Below are 20,268 nucleotides of genomic sequence, written 5' to 3'. Positions count from 1 at the left end.
TGACACTCTTTTCCCGCTAGCCTGGTTTTATTCCCTTCCCCCTTCAGACCTAGTTTAAAGCCCACTCCACAAGCCCTGCCAACTGCTGGGCTAGGATCCTTGTTCCCCTTTGGGACAGGTGGACCCCATCTGCCGCCAGGAATCCCAGTGCCAAATAAACCATCCCATGATCAAAAACCCCCTGGTGTGAAAAGAGCTAATCACACGCAGAGTCGAGGTGTTCATTTCAGTTCTGGTCAGAACAGGGTGCCAGGCCTAAAACACCAGCACGTACACCCAGCACATCAAGCGTGCCTTTTTTATTACAGTCAGATGTAGCCGATCGGTGGTGTGAAACTTCCTTACCCACCTTTCATTCACCGTCACCATAAAGACGTGTTTTTCCTCATGGTTCAGAGACTTGGTGAGGCCTTGTAATTAGCACCCGCATGATTCACAAAGCGGGGTACAACTCGGCATTAAAATCAGTACAGGGGAGTTAAGGAGACGTCGTTTCTTGATGCTATTGCAAGGCTAGATTTGTGTTATATGCACTTACAAAAGGGGCAGAATACTTTGCAGGGTCCTCTTCTTCTAAATTCTTGGTCCATGAAGAGATGCCATCCTGGTTACTGTAATCTCAGAAGGTACCGTGAAGGGTACGTGAAGTGTCATGTACTTTGCACTCTGAACCCTTAACTTTTCCTACATCGGTAACAATTTCTACATGATCGGAGTTAACTTGGGAGAATCGACTTTAAATTCCCGTTTTGCCTAAAACCTTTTGGCTGAGACAACACTGTCCTCACCAGGAAGACAGTGTTTCAGAAGGTCATGAAGATGATGTTTAAAAAGTAAGTGGAGTTGCAGTGCTGGAATTCCAGATGGTCATTGGGAGACAATCCATTCACAGCTGATTTGTGTAACTTCACTGGGAAACATTTGTAGGGGGTTATTAGCTCTATTATTACGCTGCACCTTTGAAGTAATGGGGATTTTATTGCTCCCCTCAGGGCAGAGTTGCAAATACCTCGACACTTGGATACGAGTAAGGGATTGAGGCCAGTACTGCGGAGGCATGATATGAACACATATACCCCTTTGACCTCAGTCAGAAGGCTCTTGTGACTTCTATTACATTTTGCCGTGCCTTGTGTCAAACATAGTGTGTTTGGAAAACACAGTTAGAAAAGGTTCTCATCAGAGACTGCTGAGCGTGATTGCCAGAGGACTGCCAGGCCCTGAGCATCTACAGGGGCACAGAAATCTGCTGGCTGTTCACGCTATTGCTAAGTGGAGAATCCACTTTACTTCTAAAAGTTACAAATTCTGACATAAAGTACTTGAAACATGAATTTCTATAAATCACTGCTCCACTTCAGAGGCTTTTTAGAGCCGTATAGAGATTGCTCATAAACTCGATTTCCCTGGAATGTCCCAAAGCTGTATTTGATGGGAACTAACCCACTTTTTTCTTTGTTTTTCTCATATGTGCCAAGAGGAGTGTCCAGTGGGGACGTACGGGGTGCAGTGTGCTGAGCCCTGCAAGTGTATGAATGGTGGGAAATGCTACCATATTGGTGGTGCCTGTCTCTGTGAAGCAGGATACACTGGAGAGCAGTGTGAAACAAGGCTTTGTCCTGAAGGAATTTATGGTCTCAAGTGTGATAAAAGATGTCCCTGGCACAGGCCCACTACCTGGAGGTAGGCTTTACACCCTTGAACCTGTTCTTCTGTAGAGAAGATAGAAATCTGAAAAGAAAGATTTCCTGATTTTTCTAGTACTTTCATGCAATCTGAAGCAGCGAAGGACTTGTGAGAGAATCTGGTATTCCCTAACTGGATCAGGAAACTCTCAGCCCAAAAGAGCTTCCCAATGACAGTGCTTGCAGCTATATGTGATCTTAATATTCATTGCTGTATTTATTTGGTTGCTTACCCGCCAAATAAATATTATGACAAAGTGGGACCTTTGTCTCTATTTACCAGGTGGGTAGATCATTACATTGCTCACTGTGTGTAGGCAGGATAGATCATATATCCCTTGCACGTTCTGGTGTGCTGTAAGTGCAAAATAACTGAAATCAATAGATGTGGTCAGTTGATGGCAGCTCCAGCCAATCCTCATGCTTGTCAGCCTCTATGCTTCGTGAAGGGTTAGATATAGGTATACCTGGGAGGTTCTATTATTTTCCAGGGGTCCAGAGAGCACCAGCAGGTAACAAGCCTCTTATGCAAAGAGTTTTTTCAGAAATGGTTCTTGTCCATTGCCTCTTTTGGTAGATATGCAAGGATTTGAGCTGGAGTGTGTATTGAACCCAGCCCTCTGTTCTCTGTGACCAGGTGAAAGTATCCATTTTTCCCTTGGTACTCAACAGTCAAGAGAAAACAGAGAGTGAGCACTGGCTGGCTGAGACTAAGGCCATATAAACCCCGTTTCCTCAGTGGGGTACAGCAACAGCGCTGTGACCTGGTATGAGCAGATCCATACGTCCCTGCCACTTCCCATCACAGGTTGGGGGGTTTACAGAAACTTGTCATTCTGAAGATGCAGTTTGCAGGAAGAAGCGAAAAAGGCCTCTGTCTGCCTTTGTCAACATTAGCGCCTTGTTTTGTACAGGAATGTACAAAATGTAGGAATTGCAGCATTTCAGGCTGGTTTTGGCATGTCTTTACTCACGTGACACCTGGTGTAAAAAGAGCACACTGTAGCTACGTACTTTTCTACAAGGGTTTTTCCTTTTGTCTTGTAAGCTCTTTCTGGTGATCTTCCACCCCTGCTTCACATTTGTAAATAAGACTGTGGGAGGTCATTCTGCATCACCAACTAATTTGGTATAGTTAGGCTGGGATTAGGGTTTTTTCAGGACACGTTCTGGTGGCCTTTCTTTTGTCTCTTGCTTTCTCTGAGGGATATGTGCATACATATATATATAGGCTCCCTTTCTTAATGTATAAATCTTACTGCCAATTAGTCTGACTTCATGAAAACCCATCAAAATCCTTCAAAAGTATTACAGCTTCCTACATCTATTTACAGGACAGTGATGTATGTCTTAAAATGCCAGTACTAGTAGTTTTATAAATACGTTCTAATTTAGATCTCAAGAACTGTTCAGTTGTAGATTGTCATTTTTAGTCCTGAATTACTTATCCTTCCATCCCCTCCTGGCAGCTGTCACCCTGTGTCTGGGGAATGCTCCTGCAAGCCTGGCTGGTCGGGGCTCTACTGCAACGAGACGTGTTCTCCAGGATTCTATGGCGAGTCATGTCAGCAGATCCGCAGCTGCCAAAATGGTGCTGACTGCAATAGTGTGACTGGAAAATGCACCTGTGGCCCTGGATTTAAGGTAAATAAGTCTCTCTTTCGCAGTACATTTTCAACTCCATTGGCTTTAGTTGAGTGCCAAGTTCTTCATGGTGCCCGAGTGTCCTTTCTCCACCACAGGAAAAGAAAGGTAACGGTATTTAGGTACATAAATAATACTGGGCGTTGTCTAAGATTCTGAGGCAAATCTGGGATTGGTTCTCAGCACTGAAGTGAAGGCATTTCAGGAAAGAAAAGATAGTGACTTTATAAGACAGTGCTAAGTACGAGGATGTCCTTGTGAGGTGTAAATAAAGGGAGGAATGATGGTTTCAGTCATTATCTTGCTGCAGCAGCTCCTGATGTTCCATCCAGAGAAAATCTAGAGCAAGACACTTGTTTTTGCGGTTCAGGATGGATTATTCTGCAGCTTTTACATGCATTTGTGGTTACCTGTGCTTTGGATATTTACAGGGTGACTGTTGTAGGAACAACAACTGTGAAAACTTCAGTCAAATTAATTCCTAAAAATACTGTAGACATCCACGTTCCATGAACCTGCTGTCTTACCGAGATTTGGTTTCGTGAAGGGCTTCCTTATTACTTAAGATACTGTCCATTGATCTAACCAAGTGGTGTTTGCTGTGTGACCTGAGCTCTCCCAACAACTAACAGGAAAGTAATGCTTACTGTGGACTTAAAGAGCATGAAGGAGTCCCTCGCCATGAAATTTCAGATACCTTAGTGACAGCCTGGAACAGGCATGTTCTCTGGCTTTTGTAGCACCTGAGTCAGTCTACAGAATGTACTAGTTCTATTGTCTGAATAGTTTTTAGACTCTGTTTTTGTGTAATTCAGGGTGCTGCTTGTGGTACTCCCTTAATAAAAAGCAGAGCACCCTGAAGGCCATATCACCAGATATCTCAGACATCCTCCAGCACTGGTTTCGTAGAAATCTTTTCACGTGGTGTCGACGTTCAACCCAAAACTATGCTACTCACCTCCCTTAAAGATCCACTCTTCCAATACACCTTTCTCTTTGTCACTTCTGCTGTAAGGAAGGGTTTGTAGTCCAGCGTCCTTCAGCTCTGATGGGGGATTGCTGAGAGGGGAGACTGTTGAATGCTCCCAAGCAAATTCCATGCCAAGCCTGCGTGGTAGGACTCCCTGTCTAAAAATGCACAACGCTTGAGAGTGGGAGAGAAGTGTTAGTTACACCGGAAGACAGCCACTAAATTTGTCAGGGGCTGATACTGTATCTACAAAATTAGAACCTTGGCTTGTGTCACTGCTGATGGTCACGTCGGACTGTCTCCTGCCGTTTCTATTGTATCAGATGGTCACATTTTTAAAAATCCATTTCCATTTCTCTCCATCCAGCGTGCAGTCTGCAAATCATTGCTACCCAGCATAATCAGCAGTGAAGGGTGCATTTTAGAACCATTTCCCATTACAGTCTTTTTTGCATCTGGAGAGAAGTGCAGAAATAATCTAGAAGGTCTTCCATGTATCCTTGGAGAAATGCAACTTAGGCACTGCTGCTATGTTTCCTTCTGTTTTGTGTCTAGGATTTTAGTTTCTAAACTGTATTGCAGAACTCCATCTGTTCAGTACTGGCGGAAGAATGACGACAGCAGCAGCTTGAATGTAGGGAATATAGTCCTTGCTTTTTTGGCCCATGCCTTAAACCTTCAGTATCCTCTGGTGCTTGGCAGTGAAATTTCAAGGTGTCTGTGTTTTCCTTGCCGATCTCCCCCGAGTTGCTATTGCATGGTGGCACCCATCTGCAAATGTGTGCTGTGCAGAGATGTCAGGAGGTGCCCTTCACCACCCTTGTTCCAACGTGGACAAGTCCTCGTCTGAAACTGCTGCTACTAGCTTGTAGCTAGTGGTACCCTGGGATTGCACATCTCCGAAAGATGCTGCCTGATAGGCAGGATGAAACACGTCCTCAGAGAGGAATGGGGGAAATCTTGGATTAATTTGTCACTTGAAATTCTTCTTTTTGGCAGGTTGGCATGGTGTAGATTGCTCAATAAATTGTCCCAGAGGTACCTGGGGGCTTGGCTGTAACTTAACTTGCCAGTGCCTTAACAGAGGGGCTTGCAGTGCTCTGGATGGAACCTGTACCTGTGCTCCAGGCTGGAGAGGAGAAAAATGTGAATTCCCTTGCCAGGTAGTTTCATAATTTCACCAGATTTTGCACTGAATTTTGTCGGGGGGATAAGTCTCCAAGGAGGACTGCTCCTGGTAGCTCATAGACAACTGAGTTGAAGATTAGGGACACGCGCCAACAAATCTTTGGGATGAACTCTGCAGTGCAACACACTGAAGTGCAGAAAACACACAGTTATGATGCACAGATGAAAAACTCTTCCTGCTTTCATGCTTTGACGTCGAGCCTCAGACTTTTCTCCAGCTCCTTTAGAATTTGTTGAAAAACACAGACCCAGATTTTTCCCTGTTGGCATCAAATGCTCTCTAGAGTGCTTCTGTTAAAGCAGAAAAAACTATGAGAGGAAAGAATGTGCCAGAAATAGATACTTAACATCAAACAACATAATTTTAGTTAAATTATCTTCTATCTCTGGTACAATATGAACGGAGAAGTTGCCTTCATTCTTAGTCAGCTGTGAGAAGGCACTCCGAAGAGTGCAGTGACAGACAGGTCTTTGCCTTCCTTTTAGGGCTCTGATGCCGTCACGCTGACATTGAGAACTGCAAAGTTAGAATTCATTGCACTGACATGACATTGCTGCATCAGGTCTGCTGCATCAGGTCTGCTGCACATTGGAATTTGTGCTTGGGGAGAGCAATCAAAATACCTAATTTCAAAGTTTTTTAAAATGGTAAAAGTCAAACCTGATTTGTTTTATTCCATAACTGTTTTTTATTACATTTTGTAGTCAAAACATGAACTCTTTCTCTGAAAAACTGGCTCCATCTTTTCCAGTGATAGAGTTTGGTTTTCTAGGAAATTCTTAGAAGCTCCAGTTTTTAACTAAACTCTCTGCTCTATAGGAGGACTGTGTGGGGCTGGAAGGAGACAGGGGCCAGTTCTGTGGCTGTTTTGTTCCATCCGTGATTCACAGGTATGGAAATGTTGTTGAGTGTGGGATCCACAGGCAAACTGGGAGTAGGAGAGTAGACGGGTCAATCTGAAACCTTGCGCGCCTTCACAGAACCATTCCTCAGGAAGTGGTGAAGAGCTGTAAATATGCAGGGCTGTGCTGGCAGCTCTGGTACGTAAAGCCTTGCGTGCAGGAACCCAGAAAGCTTGGCTCTGGCAGCCAAAAAGAGGATCAGTTGTGCAGAAGCTGTGCTTCCACTTAGGTTTTTCAAACTTGAGAACTCAAGTGTCTCTGCACATATTTTGTTCTGCATGAAAATTGTTGCACTTTTCTGCAAGGTTTCTCTGGCATTTTCCTTGTGGTATTAGGAAGTATTTGTATTTGGTTATCCATTAGAATTTGTGTTTGACGCTGTTGTCTATGAAGAGCAAGGTAATTTGAAAACATGATGAAACTCTGCAGAAAGGCATGCTATCACAAACCTTTTATCTCCAGGAAGGGATTTGAGTTCTCACCTAAATGTCTATGTAAGTGTTGGGAAAACTCTTCCAGCTTCTGTAAGATGGAGTTGACGCTCTAAGTTTGCCCCTCTCAGAGGGTTCTGGAGTTTTGTGTCTCCGTGCGATACTGTAGCGTTGCAAGCTTCAGCTTTCCTGTTTGTATTCAAGGGTCAGTAGTCTCTGTGGACTCTCTCCACAGGAGTCCTCACAGAAAGAGAGAGAGGCTGCCACAGCCAGCACTCACCTAACTGAGCGCGGAGTCTTCTTGGCCTTATTGTCGTCCCAAAAGCCGCAGTGTGACCTCCCATCAGTCACTCAGATACCGCTGGGAAATGGCAAGGCTGCAAAAATAATAAAAGTAATTGGAGTGAATGATGAGAAAATAGTAGTATTGTCATTGTGCCATCGATGAGTAGTTTGTGAGACACTAGGGCAGACAAATCACCAGAGACCAAAAGTATGGTAACGAATGAAGCCAGGTTAAAGTAGGTAGATTCTATGATTTGAAAGTCCGTAGTAAAAATGTAGCATCTTTTTGTAACAGGTTCTAAAAATGAGCTGGCCGGTGTGATAGAACTATCCTGGGTGGAGATGACGACTTCAGGCGTAGCACAGACCTTGACTGCGTGACCTCAGGTATTGGAAAGGAGACACTGCTTTTGGCTTCAGTGAAATCTTCATCTATGGAAAGGAAAAAGATTTTGCTAGAAAGAGACTTTGTGCTTGATTCTAGAAAAAATGGAATATCTGTCCTGGGATGATGTCATCACAACAGCGTGTGTAACGGACTAGTTTCAACACATTGGTGATGTCTAGACACACATGACATAAAGAGCATAGTTTGCTTTCTGCTCAGTGTATGGAAATATCCTCCTCCCACACTTCACACGTCAGAGCAATACTCCTGAGCAATACTTTCATAACAGGGCCTCAAATCGCTGCTCTATAAAGTTACATTGCAGAGAGAGCATTAGAAGGTAGGATTAAGAAAGGTGGTGTGGAACATATGTATATGCATAATGAGTGGAGTAGCAGGCAAAGGGTTTGTCACAATAGAGGAAGTAACTAAGTGCGACAAAGTATGTTAGAGTAGCTTAGCTACCTCATAATCTAATTTATCAGGAAAAAAATACCGGAAGGGATTAGAGCAGCCTTTCGCGTAAGAATTAAGTGAATTCCTATTTCTGGTCTCAGGTTCTCTAAAAGTTAGGTGATGTGTAGCTGGCTGTATCATGTCATGAGTACTTAAAGGATCACTGGAAAACATTGGTAAGTTTTTCTCAGTGAAGTAATGGCTATTTGTTTTCCAAGTTAGGAAACAGGTAAGAAGTCAAGGTCTAAGATGACCATACTCCTCTACAGATAAAACTATCCAGTCTATCTTTTTAAATGACTTTTCTTCAAATATGCCTTAGGAGTTGTTTTTGTTGGAGAGGACATACTATGTATAGCCAAATGTGTATAACATAAAAACTAGAGATGCATTTCACATGCAACCCAAGTCAGCATGGCCTGACAAGTAACAGAATGTCAGTTAAGTCATTAAGAGCTGGGATATAGTGAACCTTAGAGGAAGACGAGCAAATCTCCATTTGTGAGTGTAAAGCCTTGAACTGCACGAATAATGAGGATGCCATTGCCAGCCTTGTGTATTTAGAAAGCAGCGCTAATTCAGAGTCAGGAATTGCTCTGAAGAGTAGTTCACGGCTGTATAGAAAGTGTAGGAAGGAATGACGGTTTGTTCTTTCTGATTCCAGTCTGTTCCCCTGGGATTTATGGACACCGCTGCAGCCAGACATGCCCCCGGTGTGTACACAGCAGTGGTCCCTGCCACCATATTACTGGCTTATGTGACTGCTTACCTGGGTTTACAAGAGCCCTCTGTAACGAAGGTACAAGTTGTAGTAAAGACTCTCTGGGACAGAGAGACCAGGCACTTCAGCAATTTTCCTTCTGTCGCTTGGAAGCCATAAAACCAACAGCAGTTGCTGTTGTAGTGCTTGCAGCGTATAAATTAGGAATCTTAAGCAGGTTTAAACTGTTTGAACATTTGATCCTACAGTATGAAACCCACTGTATTGTTATTTGTATTATTTGCATAATGAGCATGTATAAAGGGCTTCCCAGAATTTCTAATGCCTTACTGAACATTATACTAAGCGGTACCTGTCTTGATCCTAGTATCAAGATTCCTCTTGAAATAAAGAAAAGGTAATCCCATTCTGATTACTAAGGAGTTCTAATTGTGTTTTGTTCCAGTATGTCCCAGTGGCAGATTTGGCAAGAACTGCATTGGAATATGCACGTGCACCAGTAAAGGAATGTGCAATCCTATTGATAAATCCTGTCAGTGTTACCCTGGCTGGATTGGTAGTGACTGCTCTCAACGTAAGTATGGAATGTTCCCCTTTCTTTTAACAACAATCAATTCGGGTTTGGCTATTTACATTATCTAGTATTTAGTAAAAAACCCACTGTCCAAGTCAGAAATGAGGACTGTGTGGTATAGGAGGAAGAAATCCGAAAGTTTTCTTCTTCAGTTTATCAGCACTATCAGCAACATAATTGCACTCTGGCTTTTCTAAGAAGTGGGATGGAGCATATGAGAGAAGAGACCGATTTTCAGTCTTTCACTGCCCAAGAAGAGTTGTAGAGGATCTGCAGAGAGCTTCTGGCTGCTTCTTGCAGAAGCCACCCCTGCTTCCCCGCTTCGCCACCAGAACCTTGCCACATAAAAGCACAACGCAGATACCCCTTTTTACTGCCATTCTACCTCACTTGGGGAGTATTGCCTTGGTATGCTAACCCAGTGAAGACTTTGTTACTGACTCAGAGTGCTAGGCCCTAATTTCATTATGTTTCATAGGAGTTCTTTTATGAAATAATTCAGCATTCTCCAGATGCCTTGTCAGGTCTATGAAAATACTGATAATAGGAGAGAAATACCTGAGGCAGAATTCTCACAAGAAATAGATCCAATTCCATGAAGTACCAAAATCCACACGGTCCAAAACACTGTATTCCAAAGTTTCAGTCAACCCATTTCTGTGAATAAAAGAAGCCACACCAGAGCCTGATACGTCAACATTCCAAAGAGACTGTGCTGATTTCCAGGGAGGTGCATTTCCGAATACCATCCCGCATTGGTTTCACGTCACTTATGGTAACTCATTTATGGCTTGGCTAGTCCAGGTTAACTAGCTCTGTACCAGTGCAATGTAGCAGCTGGTGACTTTGGAAAAAAACCCTCTGCTGTCTAAATTCTGTGAAGTGATTGGCATGCACAACTAAGTATCATAGCAAGATAAATCTTGAGCCGATTCCTGTGGAAGCCAGTAGCAAGAAAGGTGTCTGGTTTTATGGTAAAATAAGTAAGTATTTTGGAGAGTAGAAGAATAGGGATTTAGGAGGAGGAGAGACTTACTCACAAATCAATAACAAGAAAATGGTGCCAGCAATATGAATGGAAGCATCTATTTAGACTGTGCTCATGGGCTGTAACAGAGCAAGTTTCTTTGCTTTGTGTACAGGCCTTTTGTTCACATGGAAGATAATGATTCCATTAATTTCTTCTGGAACCAGTAACCTTCTTAAAACTTTTAACCTTTCATCTGTATGGGGTTTACATTCCCTCATAGCTGACCACTATTTTCAAACAAAAACAATAACAAAAAGAATCAAAAGGCACAACTGAAGCGAAAACAAGAAAAAACAAACTTAGTACTTTTTTTTTTGTCACTACAATGTAGTATATTTCTTAATGAAGTGAAATTTGGGCAAAACCACCACTTTGCAAAAATGCAGCCCACACATAGATGAGTCCTTATGCGTTTAAAGGATTCAGGAATTTTTATTGCTCTCAGACAGGTCTCTGGACAACCAAATCAGTGCACAGCAACAAACAGTTAACAGTCTTTTTAAACTTACACAGAATTAAAGCTAAGGCTTCTATATCTGACCTGTTTCTTCTCTCCTTGAAACACACATGCAATACCTTTCCACAAAAGCATTTTAAAATTACCCATCTCTTTTTGGTAAAGAAACAAATAAAAACTTCAGGATGTGACCCCTAATCAGGAGAAAGGGGCTGTTCTTAGAGTACCCTCTGCATTCAGAGATATTTTATCATGAAGAAAATTATCCTTGCCTGTCTCTGAGCAGTAATTAACATTTTGGACCCACTTCACCATTCTAATGGCAGTACATAGTATCAGATTCATTCACTGTGACATTTTCAAAGCAGTCAGTGAAATTCTTTCTCATGACATGTTGAACTTGTTGTGAGAAATCTCCAGCTTTATAGATAATTACTTGTTTTTTAGACATGCTATATTCATCAATGCAACCACAGCAGCAAGAGTTCACTTGATAAAGGTACAGTCCTGATCATATGCATATCTAGAGTAAAAGAAGTCCTTAGTTAGAAAAGACCCAACCTGTGGCTATTTGCTCAGAATGGAGTAGCCCAAGTCCTAGGGGTCTGCCACTGGTGACACATTGCCATCTGCTGGCCATCTGCTGGCCGTGGACAGACAGAGCTTGGGGCTAGGAACGAATGGTAGCGTCCGTGGTGCTGCAGATCTGTAATCCCAACACAGTTAAGAAGCTCTGACTGATTCGAGTTCCTTTTTTCTCTCACACTTGGTGCAGAATTCCCTCAGGGTACATACGGGTATGGATGCCGGCAGATTTGTGACTGTCTGAACAACTCAACGTGTGACCACATCCCGGGAACATGTTACTGCAGCCCAGGCTGGAAGGGGGCCAGATGTGATCAAGGTAAAGCCTCCATGCAATCAAATTCTCTTAATTGTTTGATAGGAAATTTGGATTAGCCTATTACATTCCATCTCTGTATCACTCACTAAATTAGTCTGATAAAGCTCGTAGGTTTAAATAGTCCATCCTGTTAAGTGATGTATATTCTGTGGATTTTGTAAGTATTCCATGCCTCAGTAAGAGTTCACTGGAGCAAAGCAATCAGTGTAGTTGTGTGAAATACAGAGTCCTTCCTAGAATGTTCTGAGTTGGCAGGGACCCAGAAGGATCATAGGGTCCAACTCCTGGCTCCACACAGGACCAGCCAAGTCAGAGCATGGGACCGAGCGCATCGTCCAGCTGCTTCTTGAACTCAGTCAAGCTGGGTGCTGTGACCACTTCCCTGGGGAGTCTGGAACAGGACAGGACAGCCTTTACAGCGCTGTCCTCTCCAAAAAGGCAGAATTGCTGATGGAGCGAGTGCTTGACCTGCTTTGTGCTTTTGCTTAGAAAATGTTGTTACTTTCTCAAGTCCATGAAAACACCTTTTTCTAGGAAGAACATGAATGTTTCTCCTTAAGGCCAGGAATGTCTTCACATCGGTTTCAAACATCATTCAACAATATGCCTGCAGTGACCTACACCCCTGCTCTGAGGGCCATCAATGCAGCTTACACCATTCCAGGTAAATGACATTTAGAAGGTGGGGGTTTTTCTCCATCTCTTCACTTTGCGCTTTTTTAGCTGAGCTCTGAAGGGTTCTCACATGCCCCTAACAGTGCCCATTTCACCTTTTGGGATGAGCAAGGGTTGCTGTGAGCAGGAGCATACGTGGTTTTGAAAAGGATGTCTACAGTTCTGCCATGGGAGGCTTCCTGGAAGGAGAGGCAGGGGAGGGCTTCCACCTGTGGGAAGAGGCAGCCTGAGACACTGCTGTCAGTTGCCTTTCACGGGGGAGAGAGACCACCCTGGTAGCCGTGCCGGTGGACTGGCACAGGGGACCAGTGGGGTGTGATGGCAGATGTACGTGCTTACCTTTCAGCTGTCAGAGACAGTTCAGCCCAGTTCAGAGGAAGCATGGACTTTTCTATTCCTCTGTGGCTACTTAAAAACAGGATTGGAAACGGGCAAAATACAGTTTCTACTGAGAATTTAGTTCCGTGCCAACAGCTGGACTGCACAAGGCGGCTCCTGTAGCTGTGGCGAGTCAGGATTTCACAGGAGCTGTGGCAAGATCTCCTGGAGAGGCAGGGAGCAGAGAGGCTCGAGTCTGAAACAAGTGAAGGCAAAGAGCAAACCCGGGAGTGACTCAACGGGTACGTGAAACTTCAGGCACTGCTGTCTTCTGCCCACAGCTGTTAAGGCAGGCAGCAGGTGAAGAAGGTGGCAGAAAGAGTTTTCAGAGCCAAGAAAGAGCTGTCAGCAAAGGTGGGGGTGCTCTTGAGGCACTAGAGAGTGTTGCTATGAACTTGGTGGTTAAAATTCTCTGTAATTGGGACAGTGACTGCAGAGGCAAAAGAGAGCAAGGAACCTCAGGAGAGAAGTAAGTTAGCAAGTAACATGCTCTTGCTTCAAGTGACCTGTCAGTTCCTGCTCTGTGTCCCTAAATCCGTCAAATGAATGGCAATTTCCTAGGTAGATATTTTCCAGAAACTCTCCATTAGGTTTTGGAATGAGTGCAGAGCTGTAAAAAACATCTCCTCAGAAAGAAATGCCATGTTATTGATAGTTGTTGATTTTCTTTTCTTTTCAGAAGCCATCCCTCACAGTACCAGTGGAAATTCCAACAGTCACTATTTCTCTAACCCCAGTTATCATACTCTGACTCAGTGCGCTACCCCACCTCATGTCAACAACATGGACAGACTGACCCTGGCAAAGGTAGAGCATCAAAATCTCAGTGCTCCTGTGTCAATTAGCTTCTAGTTTATTTCATTTGGTTCCATCATGTTTCAGGTTTGGTTTCTTTTTGTGGTGGGTTGACCCTGGCTGGAGGTCAGGTGCCCAGCAAAGCCGCTCTATAACTCCCCTCCACAGCTGGACAGGGGAGAGAAGATATAACCAAAAGCTTATGAGTTGAGATAAGAGCAGGGAGAGATCATTCTGCAGATAACATCATGGGCAAAACAGCCGCAACGCGGAATAAAATGCATCTAATTTCTTACCAAATCAAAAGAGACTGGGATAATGAAGTATAAAACCAAATGTTCAAACACCTCCCCTCACCTCTCCCTTCTTCCTGGCCTCAACTTCACAAATTCTCTGCCACCTGCCCCCGAGCGGCACAGGAGGGGGCAGAATGGGGATTGTGGCCAGTTAATCACACGTTGTCTTTGCTGCTCCTTCCTCTTCAGGCAGAGGACTCCTCACATGCTTCCCCTGCTCCAGTGTGGGGTCTTTCCCACATCAGACAATCCTCCATGAACTTCTCCAACATGAATCCTTACCATGGGGGCTACAGCTCTTCACCAACTGCCCCGGCATGGCTTCCGTGGGGCTCAGACCTCCAGGAGAAGACTGCTCCAGCCTGCTTCCCCACAGAGCCACAGGCTGCCCCAGGGAAACCTGCTGTGGCATAGCCTCCTCTGTCCACGGGCTGCAGGTCCTGCCAGGAGCTTGCTCTAATGCAGGTTTCCCATGGGGTCACAGCCTCCTTCAGGTGTGTCCACCCGCTCCAGCATGGAGCTGCAGCTGGGATCTCTACTCGGCATCTTCCTCCTGGGCTGCAGCAGGACTGCCTGCTTCACCATGGTCTTCTCCATGGGCTGCTCGGGAATCTCCCCTCTGGTGCCTGGAGCGCTTCCTCCCCCTCCTTCTTCCCTGGCCTTGGTGTCTGCAGAGTTTCTTCATCTTCTCACTCCCTTCTCTGGCAGCAAGAAGTGTCTATCTGTGAGGTTTTTTCCTTCTGAAACATCCTATCACAGAGGTGCTGCCACCATCGCTGATGGGCTCATCGCTGGCCAGCGGTGGGTCCATCCTTGAGCCGTTGGGTATTTACTCTGTTGGATGTAGGGGACGCTTCTAGGAGCTTCTTGCAGAAGCCACTCCTGGCCTCCCACCGCTACCAAAACCTGGCCACGCAAACACAAACCACTTTCCCTGATTAGCACCTGGAAATCCTATAACTTCCCATCAGTTTCAGTTTCTGTTATCTGTCTTCCTTTGAATTAGGCCAAAACCAATCAGCTGTTTGTGAACCTTAAAAACGTGGAACCTGGAAAACGAGGAACTGTCATGGACTACGCGGGAACATTGCCTGCAGACTGGAAACATGGTGGCTACCTCAAGGAGCTTGGTAAGAAGGAAGAAGGAGGAGGAGGAGAGGGTGAATGGGATTCACTGTGTTTGGGATAGAGAGGGAAGCAGGGAATTTTTCCTGGTTCTCCGCTCAGGGTAATGCCAAGGTGGTCTGGCTGTGCGTGAGGTTCAGGGTTATGGGTTCGACCTTTCTTCAAGGAGACAAAAAAGTGACTCCTTGTGAGGAGCGGTGAATCCACCTGATGCCCAGTGCAGACATGATATGCAAAACTCTCATCATATTGTCATACAACTATTTTCATACTAACTACTTTCATAAATCAATGGGTGTTGTAAATAAGGATCTGCTTTGGCAAAATTACTTTGATTAAATAGGTGTGGGGTTGGGTGAATCCTTTTCTTTAATCCCCACCACACAGAATCAATGCTTTTTGAAGTAGTTTCTCATCATCTGGGCTGCTGCAGATGTAAATTGTAGCAGCATCTTCCCAGCTAAGCCTCCTGTCTGCTGAAACACAGCACATTGTCCCTCAAAAGAAAATTCCTGAGAAGGGGTGAGAATTTCTGTATCCTGTTGTCGCTTCATCCTTTCCCAATCTCAAGCATCCCAAAAAGGCTGGATCACACTCCTCATGTCTCTGCCCAGTGAAAGCCTTAGAAGGGACTCTGAGTGCCATTATTCTTTAGATGATTTAATTACCTTCATTTCTAGTCCTTCTCACTGTCAGGTTCTGGGGATCAGGTGCAGCATCAGAAGCAGTCTGCAGCAGGATTTTTCCCTGCCCATCCCCAGCCTTGGTCTAACAACAGCTCCGGCTGAGACGCGGGGTTTTTAAGAAAACAGTTTAACGCTCAGAGTTCAGCTTTACATTTTCTTAGAGCAGACGTACCAGCACTTGGGACTTCTGAGAGATCCCGGCTGTGGCTACCCCACTGCATGGGGAGATTCTGGAAGACTGGAGGAATGCTGATGTTATGCCTGGTTTCTAGAAGGTGCAATGGGATTGCTTGGGTAGCTCTAGGCTTGTGACCTGGGTGTCAGGCTTGGCAAAAACAGCAGGACAGCTGACATGAGACCTAGTAAATAAAGATGGAGTAGGAATAAATTTAGTTGGTTTAGGTCTTCTCAAATAACCTAATTCTGTTCTTGGAAACTGTGTATTTTGTTTAGAGAGAGACTGTCTAGAGAAAGTTCCTTTAGACTGCTGTAATGCTTGTAACAGAGTACCATGATGCAATCTTGGTTGCAGTGACCATGAAATGTTGGAGTTCTAGATCCTCAGGGAAGTAAGGAGGGTGCACAGCAAGCTCACTACCCTGGACTGCAGCAGAACATACTTCGGCCTCTTCAGGGACCTGCTCAGTAGAGTACCATGGAACGAAGCCCTGGAAGGACCAGGGGCCCAAGACAGATGGTTAGTATTCAAGGACTGCCTCCTTCAAGCTCTGGAGAGATGCAGCCCAACAAATGTGCCAGGAGGCCTGCCTGGATGAACAAGGAGCTCCTGGGCAAACTCAGACAGAGAAAGGAAGCCTACAGAGGGTAGAAGCATGGGCAGGTAGTCTAGGGGGAATAACGAGAAACTGTTCCAACAGCCAGGGACCAGGTTAAGAAAGCTAAAGTGCTGACAGAACTAAATCTGCCCTGAGACATCAAGGGCAACATCAAAAGCTTCTATAGCTCCATCAGTGACAAAATGAGGGTGAGAGGAAAAATTGGGCTTGTCTCCAGAAGGAAACAGGAGATGCAGTTACCCAGGATCTGGAGAAGGCTGAGGTACTTCATGACTTTTTGCCTCAGTCTTTTCTGGCAAGTGCTCAAGCCACAGTGCCCAAGGCACAGAAAGTGAAAGCACGTGAAGTGCAGTGTCCAGCTCTGAGCTCCCCAGTAAAAGACACTGAGCTGCTGAAGTGAGGCCAGGGGAGGGCTACAAAGGTCACCGCAGGGCTGGAGCACCTCTCCTACAAAGACAGGCTGAGAGAGTTGTGCTTGTTCCACCTGGGGAAGAGAAGGCTCTGGGGAGATTCTGTAGCAGCCTTTCACTACCTAACCGGGAGCGGGCTACCAGAAATCTGGAGAGGGGCTGTTTACAAGGGCATATAGTGAAAGGACAAAATGTAATGGCCTTAACCTGAAAGAAGTTAGATTTAGATCAGGTGTTAGGATGGAATTCTTCTCTGTTGGGGTGGTGAGGCCCCGTCACAGGCTGCCCAGAGAAGCGGTGGCTGCCCCCTCCCTGGCATTGTTCAGGGCCAGGCTGGATGGGGCTTTGGGCAACCTGGTCTAGTGGAGGGTGTCCCTGCCCACGACAGGGCGCTGGAACTAGATGTGCTTTGAGGTCCCTTCCAACCCCAACCACTCTGGGATTATCTGTATTGAATGCCAGCTACTATTCTAACCAGAATTGACAGTTCTCAGACTGCAACAGGAATTTGCTGATGACAAGACCAAGGGCCATAAACAAGAATAGCAGTAGAAGTGGATTCATTAAGGACTGTCTAACCATTTGGAAGTGCTATGACTGGTTTCCATTTAAATATTTGTTGGGGAGCGACTTGTTAGAACTCAACACCCTGTGTAGCATCGATGTCCATACTACTAGCATGCTTGAGAGAAACACGTGTTTTTCTTGTTGCAGATCTAGTGAAGAACTCCGAATATAATTTAAGTAATTGCTCGTTAAGTAGTTCTGAGAACCCCTACGCTACTATAAAAGACCCACCAGCTCTTGTCCCCAGAAGTTCAGAATGCGGCTATGTGGAAATGAAGTCCCCGGCACGCGGGGACTCCCCGTATGCTGAGATCGCTGGCTCTGCTTCAGCCAATAGGAACGTTTATGAAGTTGGTAAGTGCAAAATGTACTTCTCGATGTTGAAGGTTAAGAACAAAGAGCACAGGACTTTTTCCTTTGAGCCAGGTTAATCAAAACACATTAAAAAATCAGTTAAAAAAGCGATACGTTCAGGTTCTGTTTTCTGCTCCACCCATCTCACAACGTCTTTTCCAGGGAAGTGGTAGAGATCACAAGGACAGAGCTTTAAATACCTTCAGCTCTGATCTCTAACCTAGAGAGAGCGCTCAATTTCCCTGGTTTGAAGGCCTGTCTTTAAACAACAGCGTAAGCTAAGCATTTGATCGCACTCTATTTTAGGCTGTTGTGGTGGTTGCACCTTGACTGGAGGCCGGGTTCCTAGCAAAGACACTCTTCTCACTCCCCTTTTCAGCTGGGGGAGAAAATACCTCTTGAGAGGCTTAGGAGTGGAGATAAGGACAGGGAGAGATCATTCCGCAATCAGCGTCACAGGCAGAACAGACTCAACAGGGAATTGAAAAAACCCATCTTACCACACTCACATGCACAGAAACCAGGGTAGAATAATGAGAAGTGCAACCAAATCCTAAAAGGCCTGTCCCTGCCTCTCCCTTCTTCAAAGACTCAACTTTATTCATTATTTCTCTCCCTTCCTCCTTGCTGAGGTGTCACAGGGGGGTGGCAGAATGGGGGTTTCCATCAGTTCCTCATAAGTAATCTTCCTTCTTAGCGGGAAAGGGGGGGGTGGGCATTCCTTACACTCTTCCCCTGCTCCAGCATGGGGTCCTCCACAAACTTCTTCAACATCAGTCTTTTCCCACGGGGCTCCATCTCTTCACCAGCTGTCCCAGTGTGGGTCACTGCTATGGAGTACAGTCATAAAATCATAGAATGTCTCTGAGTCTCTCAGGCCCACACTGCTCCATCCTGGTCCCCCACAGAGTCACAAGTCCCCCCAGAAAACATGCTGTGGCCTGGGGCCTGTCTCTGCATAGGCTGCAGGTCCTGCCAGGAGCTTGCTCCAACACAGGTCACTACATCTTCAACGTGTGTCTCCCCACTCCAGCCTGGGGGCCTCTCCACGGGCTGCAGGAAGCATCTCTGCTCCCCATCATCTTCAGTGGGTGGCAAGGGGACAACCTGTTCCCCATGCTCTTCACAGGCTGCAGGGGAATCTCTCCTGTGGTGCCCGGAGCGCCTCCTCCTCCCCTTCTTCACTGACCTTGGTGTCTGCAAAGTTTCTTCCATTTTCTCACTCCCTCCTCTGGTGGCAAAAGCTTCCACTGGTGGGTTTTTTCCTCTTAAATATGTGACCACAGAGGGGCTGTGACCGGTGCTGATGGGCTCGGCCTTGGTCAGCGGCGGATCGGTCCTTGAGCTGGTTTGGCCATGCAGACCCACAGCAGCAGTTAAGTACTGAACACAGCTGGAGTAAGTTTATGGGAGGGATAGAAAGAATCTTTCCTCTTCTTGACATGAAAACCAGCATCTTCCCTCCCAGAGGCTGTATTTCACTGACAGGGGCCCTATCGAGTTCCTGCGCTACTGTGGCTGGTGTAGTTCCAGAAAACTTGGGGGTCTGGTAGAATCCTCCTTATCCCAATGCTCTCTAGGCTGGAATAAAGTCTATGTCTTCTGTCATAGGATACCATTTGCCTTTTCTGTCCCCAGTTAGACATTCCTCCAAAACCCACCAGTTCTCCCCACATTTCTAAGGATTTTTATAAAAACTAATTAAAAATTCATTATGAAACTAATTAAAATCCCCAAATTAGTTTGGTGGGTGGGTTTTTTAATTTTGTGTTTATTGTTGGGGGGGTTTGTTTGGTTGGTTTTGTTTATGCACAGACAAAGCACACTTGCTTCTGTCAGGAAATGTACTTGTGGCAGGGCCCTGCTGCAAACCCACAGGTGTAACTTAGTGTAAAGCCAAAGCACCATAATATCCCTCTTTGTTCCCACACCTGCCTTGTGACAAGGAATACTGAAGCAGAGAAGAGAGGATCTTTTGTAATGCAAACTGAAGTGTAACCCCGCGTTTGTTTCTGTTTGCTGCTTCTAGTGTTGAATGCATCTTCTCTCTTTTATCACAGAACCTACGTTGAGTGTTGTCCAGGGAGCACTCAGCAGCACCGGACGTTTCAGCCAGGATCCGTATGATCTGCCAAAAAACAGCCACATTCCATGTCATTATGACTTGCTACCAGTTCGAGACAGCCCCACATCCTCACCGAAAGAGGTCGGCAGTGAATGACCCCAAAAGCTGATGTGTAGCACAGTGGGACTCTCCCGGGGCAAAGTGGCAGGACTGTGCTCCTTCCTCTAGTTTCCTTCCCATCAGATTTGGTTCCAAATCTGTCCAGCAGACAGCTGCTGTACCTGAAACAGAATCTCAATGTGAGGTTTGTATTGTGTCTACAAGTGACAGATGGACAAATGCCACACTCTGGGGATCCTGGTTGTTCTTTTTTCATGGCAGTTAATTTTATAGACGCAGGTATGCAGCACATTTATACTGTAATATACTGGCTTAAAAATACTAGCTTGCAGATCAGTTTTTATAACATCCCATTTCAGACACT

At 45.3% G+C, this 20,268-nt stretch overlaps 2 protein-coding genes across 2 annotated transcripts in view; both read left to right on the top strand.

Annotated features, from left to right (window-relative positions):
* Window positions 1–20,013, top strand: part of LOC311203718 (uncharacterized protein) — a gene marked incomplete at its 5' end in the record, with an annotated part of 62,808 nt that extends 42,795 nt beyond the window's left edge. The window contains one exon of the mRNA XM_084278475.1: window positions 19,780–20,013. Within this exon, the coding sequence (XP_084134601.1) occupies window positions 19,780–19,940 (161 nt within the window). The 3' untranslated portion in view covers window positions 19,941–20,013. The remainder of the gene's footprint in view (window positions 1–19,779) is intronic.
* On the top strand, window positions 1,469–17,892 carry LOC311203254 (uncharacterized protein; the record flags this gene model as incomplete). The annotated part of the gene is made up of 6 exons (XM_084277908.1): window positions 1,469–1,683; window positions 3,155–3,351; window positions 5,242–5,462; window positions 14,787–14,910; window positions 17,513–17,719; window positions 17,882–17,892. 6 exons carry the CDS (start codon window positions 1,469–1,471, stop codon window positions 17,890–17,892), a joined length of 975 nt encoding a protein of 324 aa, XP_084134034.1.
* Window positions 20,014–20,268: the final 255 nt, after the last annotated feature.

The sequence above is a fragment of the Gallinula chloropus genome (genome assembly GCF_964237585.1).
Source record: "Gallinula chloropus genome assembly, chromosome: Z".
In the NCBI taxonomy this organism is placed as follows: Eukaryota; Metazoa; Chordata; class Aves; order Gruiformes; family Rallidae; genus Gallinula; species Gallinula chloropus.
The sequence above is the reverse complement of the archived record's forward strand: the minus strand, read 5'-3'. Positions and strand labels throughout refer to the sequence as shown.